Genomic DNA, 14,916 nt, shown 5'->3' with positions numbered 1-14,916 from the left:
GTAATCGGACCACTGCCACGTCATTAATCGTAAAGCAATAAATTGCTATAACTAAGCTCCACAATAAGATAAAAGAATTTTATTTTGTATAACGAATCTCATTAGAAAGGGGCATCTGCAGTTTAAAAAAATTTTGCGTTGCCCCGCCCTCTAATAGGTTTAATATACATATCTCCTAAACCATTTACACTATTATAACCAAATTCGCACTGAACAAATCTTCTAAGCACCCCGACCGACAGTGTGAAAATGGATGAAATGTGGTGATAACCCCGCCTACTCCCCATATAACTGTTTTAATTAAATTACTAAAAGACCGATAACTCATTAAATAAACACAAATCAGAGACTTTAATTTTAACATATTGGATGGTAACACACAATTAAGGTATACGGGAGTCAATACAAAAATTGTACAATTGGCGTGGCACCGACCACTTTTAGATGAAAACCCATATTTCGGTACCTTATTGTTACAGTTGTTTTATATTAATGATGGTATGTGAGCTATCTGAATTAAACTCAGAGAGCAAATTCTAATACCTGAAGGTATTTAGCCAGCTTTGATCCATTGCAAGAGTATAACATGTTCGTTGACACCCGAACTTAGCTCTTCTTTACTTGTTTGGAATAAAACTTCCGCATTGAAATCAAAGAAGGCTTGGATGCTGTACAGTATGTGTATGGTGAGTGCTTCGATATCGACCGTAAGAAGTTGGTTTATCGAGATTCTGTGTGGTCGCACGTCGGTTTTTAATAAGACACACACACACAGGCACAGATGCCTGGAAAACGACTACCACGAAGGATAATGTAAAATGACAAAAGTCCACGGTCTGCGGTCTGCCAGGCAGATTGAAGGTACGCGGGAAAGCTGCGACAGCAAGCATATCAAAAGACCACGAGTGTCATATTCTGAGTAAAATATCGGAAAAAAGTTGTCGCCGCTATACCGCTATATGTAGATGACGTGTTTACTCACGCTGAATAGCAAGCGTAACCGTAAGGCCACTCATGTGTCTTGAAACTGTTTAAGCATTATCCGTAGAAGTTTTTGAGTCGTTTAACGGACCGTCACTGATACATGGATGCACTGTTACACACCAGAAATCTAGAAATAGTCGAGACAGTAGGCTTTAGCGAACCTGCTCCGACGAAGGTTAACATACATCGATCATCTGGAAAAGCGCAGACTTATTGGCAAAATACAAAATCTAAGCCGAACTGCAGAAAATATCTTTTGACGAAGAAAAAAGTGTTTCTCAACCATGACAAAGCACTGGATCACAACTATGCCGTCCCCAGTGCCACTAACCGCATTTTCAATCGTAGGCTAGGCGCCTATCGTACCGCCCAAAAGTAAAACTCGCCGCAATGCTCCGAATATCTTTGAAGAGTTAATTGCAGGGTAAATTGCTAAAATTCGAAAATATTGAAACTATATCTTCATTATTTATTATGGTATAAAAAATAATTAACAATTTTTATTATTTCACTCAACTCTACTCGTACATGATGACAACTTCATATGTTTAATTAAATATTAATAAAATGAAATTAACCGAAACAACTTAGATATAAATTAAATATTTATATTTACTTGTCATAATCGTGGCATAAGTATAATATAAGTATATATAATTAAATTAAAATAATACAAAAGTTATAAAAAAGAATTCTTATGCATTGGTACGAATGGAAGGGCGAAAGGAATGGTTGGTAGGGGGGAGTGGATTAAAACTAAATAAATTTAAATAAAATTACGATTTGTGAAGCGACTTAAAAACTAACGACTGGAATACCTATTTACAAGTACAACAAAAAATGCGTTTAACTGATGTGAAATGTAACAACAAAAATTTTGTGCAACGCAATAATTTACGCACCAGGGAACTTGAGGCCCTGACCTGGCGTTTGCGCCACCGCCGCTGCAGCTGCAGGTTTTATACCCACCGCGGCGGATGTTCGCACCTCAGTCGCTTTTGCTGATTGAAAATCGACTGTGGCAACGGGCTTGAGTTGTGTCGCTTTGTCATCGCGTTTCCACACCACTTTATTACTATCCTGCGTCTGGACATCTTTGCGATCCCAGCCATGCTCTACGTGCTCGTGGTGGTGATCATGATGATCGGGTGTGGGGAACCATTCGGATATGATAACCGGTCGCCAGATTTTCTTCCAAGCAGGCACCCAAATTTCCTTCCACCCAGGCACCCAAATCTGTTTCCATGCTTCCTTCCATTCAAGTTTTTTGTCTTCGACCCAAATTTGTTTTTTCGCCGGTTTCCAAATTTGCACCCAAGATTCTTTCCATTCGAGTTTCTTGTCGGGAATCCAAATGAGTTTCTTAGCTGGCTTCCAGATTTGTTTCCACGCTTCCTTCCATTCCAATTTCTTGTCATCAACCCAGATCTGCTTTTTCGCCGGTTTCCAGATTTGCTTCCATTCGTCCTTCCATTCCAATTTTTTGCTTGGTACCCAAATTTGCTTCTTTGCTGGCTTCCAAATCTTCTTCCAATGTGATTTCCAAACCAACTTCTTCTTCCACAAATCATGACTGGTATATTCCCAACCTTCAGGGTCTTTACCCAAATACTTCTCACCAGGTACACCCACCTTAATCCACTCTGGCGTCCAGTATTGCTTCCACTCTGGTACTTGTATTTCCTTCCATGCTGGCACTTGTATTTCCTTCCATACTGGCACCCAAATTTGCTTCCACGCTGGCACTTGTATGTCCTTCCATGCGGGCACTTTCGTTGGCACCCACACTGGCTTCCAAATCTTCTTCCAATCCGGTACTTGTATTTCCTTCCACGCGGGCACCTTTATCTCCTTCCAAATGGGCTTCCACACTTGCTTCCACGCCGGCACTTTGATATCCTTCCAAGCGGGCACCTTAACTGCCACCCAAATCGGTTTCCAGATTTGCTTCCATGAGGGATTCCAAATTTGTTTCTTCGCTGGTTTCCAAATCTTTTTCCAGCCTTCTTTCCATGTCACTTTCTTCTTCCAGAAGCCCGGATCGTGATGATGCTCGTGATGGTGGTGTTCGTGCACCTCATGCTGATCGTGGTCCCAGCCGATGCGTTGCTGAGCAACGGTGACACTCTTCGCTTGCGATTCGGCGGTCTGCTGATCGATCAGCGCCTTGCCGGCGCCAAGTGTGAGTAGGGAGAGCGTACCAAGGGCACAAAACTGTGGAAGAGATTCAGTATGAGAGCTTTAATAGAAATTATAATAAAAGTGAGAAATAATGTCGAGAATGCGGTATATAGATATACTCTATACATTTGTAAATTTCTATGCCTTCACAAATAAACATGCAAAATTGTTAAAAGCAGGATGTAAGTTACTATATAATTGAGGTCATAAGCAGAATTCATAAATAACCGTGACCACCCCTTAAAAAGGTCATTGTCTGGCATCGCTGTCTGCAAATGAGGTTAATATGCTGAAAGCGAGCTTGCGGTTGATCGTGCTGGCTGTCTTCGGTGATCAGCAACTGGGCTGCTGAACCATTCCAAATTTGCATAACGCAGTGAAGGAGCGCTGACCGCAATATACATCACATACAAACTTACATTCAAGCTTACATGTGTGTTGTTGTGTATTGTTATATTGAAATGTTATGTAATTTCTCAAAATGGGAATTGCGATTGTGGGTGTCTGGTCGACAAGGTTGATGCAAAGCAAAAAATGTAACAGTTTCAAAAATATTTCATAACAACAATAGCAACAAAAGAGTTCATTAATTAGTGAAATATATGCTTGTCAACAAATTTGGGAAAAAAGATAACAAAAAAATATTTAATAAAAATCTAAGGTCACTTTAATCCGGCTTCCCAGAAATTAGCGCTGAAATGTAATAATTACTATTCGAAAATATGAACGTTAACAGTTATTGCGTGTTAATCAGACAAAAGGTATTATATAATATAATAAATAAAATTTGTCTACAAGATAATTTGTTGTAAATAAAAATTGGTGCTGCGGTCAAATTATTTATAAAAGACATACTTGTAGTTATAAGTCAATTTTGTTAAAAAATCAAAAGAAATAGATGAATTATATTCACTGGAGATAAATCTGTCATTAAAGGTGGTACAAACAGATTAAATATTATCTCCTTGGCGTGAGGAAAACTTTCATCAATTAAAAAAAAACACTTTTTTGCTGAATATTGTACTAAACCAATTTGTACCGAAAGATTGAGTCTTAAGTAATTTCGAAGTAAACCTCCAAATTTGAAATATTTGCCTTCTATGTTGGAAATTGAGTTTATTCCAAACATCATTATTCGTTCTGGTACGTAAACAACTAAAAAACTAGAAATGAGGACATAATCTACATTTTCCCCTGATTTCAATGATGTCTATCATTTTTCAGTCGAGTTGTAATTGGAGATGCTTTAAGAGGCTAAAGTTGGATCTTCGAAATATCAGCCGGGCGTTGTACAGTGTTATTAATTCGGAAAGCTAATTGTCGGTTAATTTTGATTTCCAAAGATATATAATTTAAAGAAAATATATAAAAAGTTTATCAGACACAATGTAAATTTAAAAACTTTTAGTCAACAAAGGCCTTTTTGTGACTATCGAAAACAAAACATATACATTTTCTATGTAGTATTTCACTAAAAATGAACACCAAGTGTAAAAACTTCAATTTTGACTTGTTTTTCGTTTAGGTGATTTTTACACGATATTTATTTTGTCAATAACGGAATGAAATTTTTCGAGCATAAAATGCTCCACTAGAACGAATGTATTCGAAAATTTCAGTCATAAATAAAATATATGATCAAATAACTTATTAAAACTTACTTACAAAGCTTTTTCGAGACGGCATGTGCTAGTTAATTTTCCATAAATTTGTATACTAAATAATAATTTTTTGAGGATCTCAATATTATATAAAAATAGTGCAGCTAAGCAGTTAAGACTTAAATTGGTTTTTTTTTATATTTATGGAAAATCAGATACTAACGAAGGCATTTGCTATCTAAAAATTGGTTCTGACTTAGTAAGGGGCGGTAGAATGGGTATATGACAAATAAGCTGATTCTTAAGGAGAAAACGATGTGTGCAAAATGTCAGAACGATATTTAAAAACTGAGACTAATTCGAGTATATATAGACAGACGGGCAGGGCTAAATCAACTCAACTCACCACTGTGATCATTTATATATATATTTTATAAAGTCTCCGACGTTTCCTTCTAAATGCAACAAACTTTGTGGCAAACATTACATTTATACACAAGGTATAAAAACGCATAATTTTTAGTATGGATTTTAAACATAAGCGAAGTTCAAACGAGCTGTAATTCATCATCATGAAACTTAGTTCGTATAAAGCATAGGTGAAATTTTGAACCAAAAATGAGTATAATATAGTGTAATTTATAGCAATAGACAGTTGCTCTTCCACATAGAAAATACTGTCTCCTTATTTACTCATTTATATAAAAGATTATAATTATTATATATTAAACAGATTATGCTGCTGTTATTATTTTTTGATAACAAATTTCGAGATGTATTATTAAAGTAAGTAATTTGTGTCAAATGAGAAGGCTATCACTGAAAATTTTAATGAACTATGTCAAAGTTTCTTAAGACGACTTAAGTTAAAATGGATATTTTGAGCTTATTTTTCTAAAATATTGCTAAGGTAAAGCACAATGTCGAGTCTTGAATAAGGTGATCAAAATATTTCTAATTGTTCATATTGACATATGTCGACTTATACTATTTTTACACTTTATTTCAAAAGTTTTTATTAAGGTAAAAGAATTAACTAAGTAGGCTTATTTTAGATTTATATTGTGTGTATTTTAAATTCTTGTCCGGATTTAATAGAGTTAAATAAAACATACATTATAAATAACTAAAAGCAATAATTTATTCGAAAATTTTACCACTTCAAATGATATTATATTTAAGAAAATATAAATTAAATTTGATAACTGCTATTTAAACACCAGTTCCTTTCATATAACATTATAAAATATTTAACTCAAATACCCTCGAGGTGACAACGAATAAACCAAAGCTTGCTACAACAATACTTATTAAACTTTTAACCGTTGAAAATTAGCACCCTCATGTTGGGTAAAAACAAGTACAATTAATTTATTACCTCCAATGGTCGAGGATAATATAAAAACATAAAAAAATCACAACAAAATGAATAATTTGCGATAGTGAACGCCATTTATGTAATAATAAGTAATTTAACTTTGTATAATCTTTTGCTAGCAAAATTACAATGAAATACGGTTAATTTATGGCGCTTAAAATAACAACCAACAACAAGAGCCGCAATGCACAAAGCAACAAAAACAAATGCTGAAATTAATTTCCGCTTGTGGCCTGGCAGCGTGCCGTGTTGAACGCGCCGCACTTTACCAAAGTTCAACAATGTTAGCAAACAGCTAAAAATATTACAGTGCCTACTGTAAATATGCAACTATTAAATAATCTACCTATTTATATTGGTAAAAGTATGGCAAATTACTGTTAATTTAGGTTGCAGCCACCAACGGCACACTGACACTAACAATTGTGCTATATTTAACGGGGTTGCTGTAGTTGTAGTTGTTGGTGCTTTCTTCGTTGCTTACCTCACTGTTACGCTGTCTGTTCATGACCGAATGCAAGTAATTTTTAAAACCATGAAATGACTTTAATCTTGCAACCTTTGCTGCTTTTATCACATCGGCACTACGAGTCGCTCTTGCATAGCGCGATATGAGGTTATGTTTTGGCGTTTTAATATTTTTTTGTTTATGAATGTTTTATTATACCCTAAATAAGATATATAAATAAATATAAAGTATATACATAAATGATCACTCTGACGAGGTAAGCCGTTTTAACCAGATCCATCTGTTCGTCAGACTGTCTGTATATACACAAACTAGTCTCTCAGTTTTTGAAATATCTATCTGAAAATGTATACATTTTTCTCCCAAAGAAACTGCTCATTTGCCGAAATTGCCGATATCGGACCACTGTGGTATATAGCTGCCATACAAACTGACCGCTCAAAATAAAGTTAAAGATCTTAATAAAAAAACAACTTTTTTCTTATTAGGTAATTCGACTTTAAGGTTGTTTATATTAAACAAAGTGACTAAAAAATATTAGCAAAACTTTATCCATTGAATGTTAAACGTTGGCCGGTTACGTCTAAGTTTTAGTTACACATATAGTTGCTATAAGAAATGCACTTGTAAAGGGTATCATAGCGTCAGCGCAGCCGAACTTAACAATTTTGCTTTATTTTGTTTTGTTTTGTTATTTTCTCGGTAGCAAATTGTTTACAAATTTAGTTCGGATTTTGTTATTGTGCGTTTAAAACATAGATCGTGGAGAAATAAGAAATAAAATTGTGTTTCAGAAATACTCTTGCGTACAGCAATTTTGTAACAATATTATTTAAGCTCAGCGAGCATCATTTCATCAAGGCATGTGATATCATCAGCTCATCTCGGGAAATTTCAAAAAACAAACGAATAACCAAAAGGTTGATTTGCGGTTGCTCCATACGACAGGCACTTATTTAATATTTGTGAATATCAGTATGCTTTTTTTATATGAAAATAAAAGCGTTAATGGCAGAAGCTCCAAAACCAAAGCAAATTTCATGTGAACTAAAGATTACAATTATAAAGTAGCTGTCAGCTGCTGCTTGATGTTTGCTGTGGAGCGTGCCTGGCAAAATACTTAAAGATATTTATTTATTATAAAAAATAACAACAATAAGCATATTAATGACCATTCAACTCAATCTATTGTGGTCATTTCATCTATTGCACTATGACTTTCAATTGCCTTTGTTATTTTGTTAATTTTACTTTCTGGCAAACTGCTCATTGATTTAGCAATGTTGCTCCCTCTCCTCCCTCAATTGTCCGACAACTAAATTTTATTGCGTTATTTTATAGGCATATCATCATTACTTGTGTTTATAAATTTGTTTACACAATTAAATTGCACTTTGAATGTGCTTTTATTTGTCCTCTGCTTTCTATACTTCTTCTTATTTTCAGGCCTGGGCTAACCCAATTTAAATCGCATATTTTTCGAATTTTGTTGACTCATGTTGCCATACATTTATCAACCAAGTTTATTACAAACGCATAAATTATTTGTTCGTTTAATTTTGCCTAGTTTGTTTTGAGGTTATGTTTCGTTAGCATAAATTTCCACTACTGTTTTGTGTTGAATTTAATAATTTGCAACAACGTAGCCTTTTTAATTAATTCAAATGTAAATTAGTTGCCACTTTTCACAAAGACTAATGGAACTGTTATTGCCTTTTATGAACAAGCATAGAAAATTATTGAAGAAATCAGTCAGATTTCAAACCCTTCAACTCTTTTTTTATAGGAATTCATTGATATTTTAGTTCTATTAGAAATTATTCAGGGGAAAGCAATATTCTTTTTTTTTATTTTACGCGTAAAAGAAGCAAAATTTTCATGAATGGCTAGTAAATTGGAATAGAATAGGAAGAATAGTTCGTTAAAAATTTCACACAATAAAAATATAACTTATATATTAATCCGACAACATACAAACATACATATTGGTTTGTGCTACCTGAAATGAGATGTATAAATCTTGCCTTTCCTTTGATACTAAAATTACAATATCGAGCTTTATAATCTTAATCGTAGTTTATTACTTTGAAAAGTCAAAAATTTGAAACAAATCAACTTCTTATATTTCAATAGTTTTGATACTCACAACTATCTCCCTAAAAGGATTTTTCAAAAGTCAAACGTCGTAGGATAATGATATTTGTACTACTTAAGAATTCGTCATTGCTTTAATTTTGAAATGACCACAAGGGTATAAATAAAGCTATACGAATTTATTATTTTCTTATACTCTTGAAATATGAATGAACTAATTCCAAAAAGGGGATAGTGAGTCGTCTAGACTAGACAATTCTAATTAGACCTTTATTTTAGATATAATTATATAGAGTTTTAAAGTATTGGCAATCTACGACCAAAATATTCGAACAAAAATATTTTTAAAACTGTTTGCAACAAATAAAATACTAATATCAAAATATTTTCAATAGATTCTCAATCCATTGGAATTCGATATCCTTATTGTTTAAAATCACTGGTCTACAGTGGTTTTGTTTTGTTTTGTTGACCACAATTTATGACACTATCAGTGATTTTGTAAGATTTGCTTTAGTAACAACAAAATAACAGATATATATACAATATCAGTTTAGTTTCGGAAAATAAAGATGCAGCGAAGTAAAACAGAGAGACAAATGTCGAAAACATATGTTATACATATCACAACTAAACGCCTTTTAAATATTATTTTCACACTTATTCTTATTACCCTATATTTAAAACCTTTTTTGTTGACAAATTTATATTTTTCTTTCACTTGTAAAGAAACTCCACCCAAGTGTCCACAACAATCTGATTTTACCACAGTTGGCACACTTTCTAGAGACTTATGTCAAAAGACTTAAGCAGCAAACTCGATGCAAGAAAAGTGATTAAGTTATCCACACAATTGGACAACTTTAAGTCACTTACGAAACAAGCTCCAAAAACTGCTGTTAGCGAGCGTGCAACTCCACATTGCCACAATTCAATGTAGCATTTTATTGCAATGAAAGTAAATGCACTTTTCGTTATACCTAAATAAAAAGTAGAAAATGAAAAGAAAAGTATTTATAAATTATCACACATTTGCAATTGGAAATAAAAATGATACAAGTGGATGGGCAAGTTTCCAGTGAGATATGATTGCTTTGCGGAAGAGTTACGAAATAGGCGAGTATGGACATAAATACAGTAACGGCAGTGGCCGACCGGCAGCACGTGAAATTCGATGACGTAGTGTCTTTTTGCAATCAGCTGGATGTGTGTGCGTATGTATATGTGCTTTTATATAAGCTTACCTTAGTACGGCAGAGTGGAGCGCAAAAAGTGCTAATTGCATGTGGGCAACTCGTTGATAGTGAAAGTGCGATACAAACACACATACAAGTATTTATATATGTACATACGTATATGTATGCACAGCTTATTTGCATGCATCCAGTTGAACCTCGCGCTGTTAATAAATGCTGCTCGATTTATCATTTTACCGCAAATAGAAAAATGGTACTTTTCTTGTGTACTTCAATACTGACTAATATTTATATATGTACACAGACACGCATATATCATCGTGCTATGGCATAATCGGTAAAATTGGAGCAAGTTTTTATGTAATGTGTTTTTTTTAACATTTAATAGGTAATAACTCCAAAAATATGTACAAAATATTAAATATACTCCACAACTCTCTTATAAAAGCATTGGTAGAGAATATATTTACTTTGTATCTAAAATTAGTTACAAATATCTTAAAAAGTTTGTGAAGTTTACGACTTCAATGTGTTAAGTTTAAAATATGTTAGAATGAACAAAAGTTATATTAGTTAGCTTTTAGCAAAAACGGCAATTTGAATGTATTTGGTTTTGCTCTTTATAAATAAAAATATTTTTGTTCCGTTAAATTATCAACAAATTTTGTCATAAGTAATTAGGAAAGAAATACGTTAACTTCGGCTGAACCGGAGCTAAATTTATGCGGTAAAAATTAGAGGCAGTGTATTTTTAAGAATTTTTTAATTAAGTGTAATCGGCTCTCAAAACTGCTTTTCTCCAAACGCTGTTTTTAGAGTCGGTAAGGAAAATTTCTTTGAATCGTTATTAATAGTTATTCGATCATTACCTGTATTAATATATTGTACTATTTTTTTTTTTGATATTTGGATTCTTAATAATTTTTATCGCCACCTTTTTTCGAAGGTCTTCCTTTAGATCATCAACGGGATCAAGAGAATCCAAAATATTTCAAAGTGAATCACCGAGAGTTACAGCACATAAAATTGTGTGAAATTCTTTAAAAAACTAAAACGTATTTTTCTGACGTGCAAGTGGATATAACTTCTCTTATACCCTGTTCTGGGTATAAAAATGCCAACATAGTTGTTATATTGCCAGTGTTATTATTATAATTTGGGTAGATAGATAGAAAGTTAAGTCTGTACTAAATAGTAAAAATGTATTTTGAGTTTCTCTTTTGAGACATATTTTCTGAAACAACATTTCTATAATGAAATACCAAATTAGAAAAATTTAAGGTCTTTGGTATTATTGCATTGCAAGGTATTTGCCGACATAGCATAGCTAAGATCATCTTCAGTTCTTATCTACTTCTAAATATATAATAAATCAAAAATGGTGCGTCTGTATATAGGTATACTGCATACCTACTTCGATTTATGGTTGCCAAAGAAGGCTTAGTTATATATTTTTATCCATACTTGTTCATTTTAACAACAAAATTTTGACCATTATCTTTAAGAGATGTTAATTGCAAAACTTGCCCTCATTCTTTATTTTCAGTTAACTAAAATAGATAATATTGAACAAAGCAGTGATAAAAATTAATACAGAGTATTAAATTTTCGGAGAAATATCGCAACAAAAATTACAAACGTAACACCAAAATCTAAGCGATAACCATTTATTTTATGGTGCTGAATAGCGTTGGCACGTATCGAAAAAATTAAAAGTAATTTAATGGTACTTTTAGCAAACTAATTCATATACAAAAAAAAATATATAGTTTCAAAACACAATGCTAATTGTCAGTTAGCAGTAAGCAAGTAAGTAATTAGTACGTCAGACAAAAAAAAAAAAAGAAAGAGCGATATACCATCAGATTCTCATCGAGAACTACTGCCCATTAAATTTTGTGACATGATCAGTGTCACGAAGGATTTTGGTACCATCGTGATTTCATTAATTAAAATTTAAACAATCAATCTGAAAACGAATTGTTTAAAAAGCCTTATATATTTTTAATTTTTTATAAGGTTAGACAAATTTATTTTATAGCTATTTTTAAAAGATTTGCAATTTAGTAGATTTATTATCGATGTGTTTTTGTAATTTTCGTCATTTTATGCCATTGTGCAGCGAAGTTAGGTGGAAAGTGTTAATGACATTGTCACATTTGTAGTGTCAATGTATTAGCGCATTATGCAATTTTTGTTTTTTTTTACGGTTTTACTCGCACAAACGTAAATATGTAAATTTTAGTATTGCATATTAATTAACAAATTGATAAATCACGTTGATATACACAAATATAGCAAAAAACAAAAGCAACAAATCATATATGAGCAGAAACCGAAAAGCCCATACTTATTCCGCGGAACCATTTATTTTTTCGTTTGCTTACTTATATTGTGGAACAGCCGATATTGAGATCTGTATTCGAGGTGAAAATTGCGAAGATATCAAAATTATTAATTATAGAACGCAATGCTAAGTTGCATGAGCAATAAATTACAAATACGTTATATTAAATATAATTTTTACTTTACTTTTTTTTTACAATTTGCCACACGTCCTGTTTTCCTCACCCATAAAAAAATCTTTTTTCCTTATTAAGTAATCCAAATCGACTTTAAGGTTGTTTATATCAAACAACGTGGCTAAAAAGAACTAGCAAAACGTTTTTTGTTGGATATAAACCATTGGCCGGTTTCATCGTCAGATTTAGTTATACATATAGTTGCTAAAAGAAATGCACCTGTGAACTGTATTGTATTATTATAGCTTTGATCGAAGATAACGTTTTTTCTTCTTTTTTCTAAATTTTGATTCCCAATATGCATAATGTATTCATAAAGCTTCCACAACGCACGATGAATGGATTTGCATTGATTACAGCTAATTAGTTATGATACATATGAAGCTTAACAATTATATTTTGCGTTTTTGATACAGAAATGAAGTGAACATTTTTCATATTAATCAAGCTTAACTCTTGAGATCAAAAATTTTCACTGAATGTAAGAATTAACTCGATTCTTTAGCTCAGTTACTACAGAACTTTTTATGTAAAATACAGCCCGTTTCTAAGTATAACCTTAAGTACGTGGGTTGATAGTTATATTTCCGGTCTTGAACAAATTAAATAGTAACGTCTGTCTAGTCGTAAGCATATATGAACACTAATTTAAAAGTGACTTGAAAAAATTAGTTGAAAAAAAATATTACAAATAAATCGTCAGAATTTTTTTCACTTTAGATGGGAGCTCTATTGAAAAAGAATTCCGTATTAAAAATTTTCGCAAACTAATAATTTCATATCCATTCCATATTTTATTCCTTGCTATTTCAATTACTCAGAAACCACTATAGACCTATAACTCAAAGAAAAGTAAGCTTCTATAAAAGATAGGGTCTTAAAAGTTATTATTGTGATAAAAATACAAATCTATTTGACAAAAATACACCAAACTTAGATAATGTATGTATATAGCATATAAACAAACAAGAGTGAATGACCATTGTTTGTATAGAAGGAATTATCAATTTATGGCATTGAAATGTATATTTCGAAAGTTCATTAGATCTGCGAGAGAAGTTTAGTACAAGCTAACTCACTTTACTGAACGAAAGTGTGAAGAAAAAAACTTTCCAAAGAAAAACAAATATGAGTGAGTCTTCTACATACGTCATCGACAAGCCGTGCTTGCATTGCCAACCAAGTTTGCTGCTTGAGTCTTTAGTTCCATGGTTAAGTCTTTAGTTATGCGCATGCAGTAATAATAATAAAAAAAAACCAATTAATGCAATTATTGTTGAAAGAGATACAACAACAACAAACACAAAAACACCAGCACATACTTCCTATAGCATTCGATTCGCATAGGAAATGTGCAGAATATAAGCAGCGTTCGAATGCCGCATTTCACAGCTGGAAGTGCATTTTAAATGCAACAAATGTGCAGAAAAACGTTGGCTATTAAATTGCAAACTCACAAATAAAAGGCGTAAATATATATTGATGTGCATAAATACTATTGCCGACGTTGATTAAGGCTGCCAGCGCCTTGCAAACGCTGATGTTGCCTTGTTGAGCATTCGTTGGCGCATGAAGCATGAAAAGCGAGTGTTTTTTTCTGACATTTCGGAGGTTGTTTTGTTGGCGTAAAATTGGCCGGTAAATTGGTAGCTTTAAACAGATAATGGGTTATAGTTATGTAAATAAACTGCCAAGGTTCGCTATCTAAGCACAAACAAAATAATATTTTTAGCTAACAAATTGGCAACATTTCTGGATTATTATCAATTATCAATTTTCATATCACTTAAACGCCTACCAACACTAATAAACACTGTCAGCACTTTTTAGAATCTTATCTCATTATTAGTATTAATTTTTCTAATATTATTTTTCATAAAATTCCAATTGATCAGCACATTTACCACTAGACTCTGCTGGAACCGCATCGTTCCCGTGTCCTAAAACACAAAATTTACAACTTCAGCGCAGAAATGAACGCTCCGTCTTTTCGAACGAAGACTTCCGTATGTTATATATTTTTAAACGCGTATGTAATCTACTTGAAACGGCTGACGCGCCGTGCAGACCAACTTGTACTCCAGCGTGTGGAGGAAAAAACTGTTTTTATAATTCTTTGACACTCCAGTTAAATACCCGCAATGCGATTGCAAAGCGCCGCAAATGCAGCGCAGCCGCAGCGACCACAGACAACAATGTCAAAATCCGTCATACGCCGCGAGAAGAAAGAAATACATATGTATGTGAGCGACGTTAAAAAGTAAACAAAGTAGGTGGCAAATGCACCAAAAAGCTCAAGAGCCCAAAGTAAACACAAAACAAAAAGGCCGCTAATCAAATGTGTGTGTGTGTAGCCAAAGCAACGCTGACGCGCATGCGTTGCGTGACGCAGCCGAGCGGCGAAGAGCTTTGAAGACAGCAGTTGAGCTAAAGAAACGTCTGCAACATCGCTTCAACCTTGAGTCGCATTGTTAACGGTAAGCACCCACTG

General features: G+C 33.1%; 1 protein-coding gene across 1 annotated transcript; it reads right to left on the bottom strand.

Moving 5' to 3' along the window:
* Positions 1–1,487: 1,487 nt before the first annotated feature.
* Positions 1,488–14,531, bottom strand: LOC106624038 (uncharacterized). Its single transcript, XM_036362782.2, has 2 exons — positions 14,330–14,531; positions 1,488–3,198 (listed from the first exon to the last, which is right to left on the bottom strand). Exons 1-2 carry the CDS (start codon positions 14,351–14,353, stop codon positions 1,879–1,881), a joined length of 1,344 nt encoding a protein of 447 aa, XP_036218675.2. The 5' UTR covers positions 14,354–14,531; the 3' UTR covers positions 1,488–1,878.
* Positions 14,532–14,916: the final 385 nt, after the last annotated feature.

Source organism: Bactrocera oleae, chromosome 4, assembly GCF_042242935.1.
Source record: "Bactrocera oleae isolate idBacOlea1 chromosome 4, idBacOlea1, whole genome shotgun sequence".
In the NCBI taxonomy this organism is placed as follows: domain Eukaryota; kingdom Metazoa; phylum Arthropoda; class Insecta; order Diptera; family Tephritidae; genus Bactrocera; species Bactrocera oleae.
The sequence above is the reverse complement of the archived record's forward strand: the minus strand, read 5'-3'. Positions and strand labels throughout refer to the sequence as shown.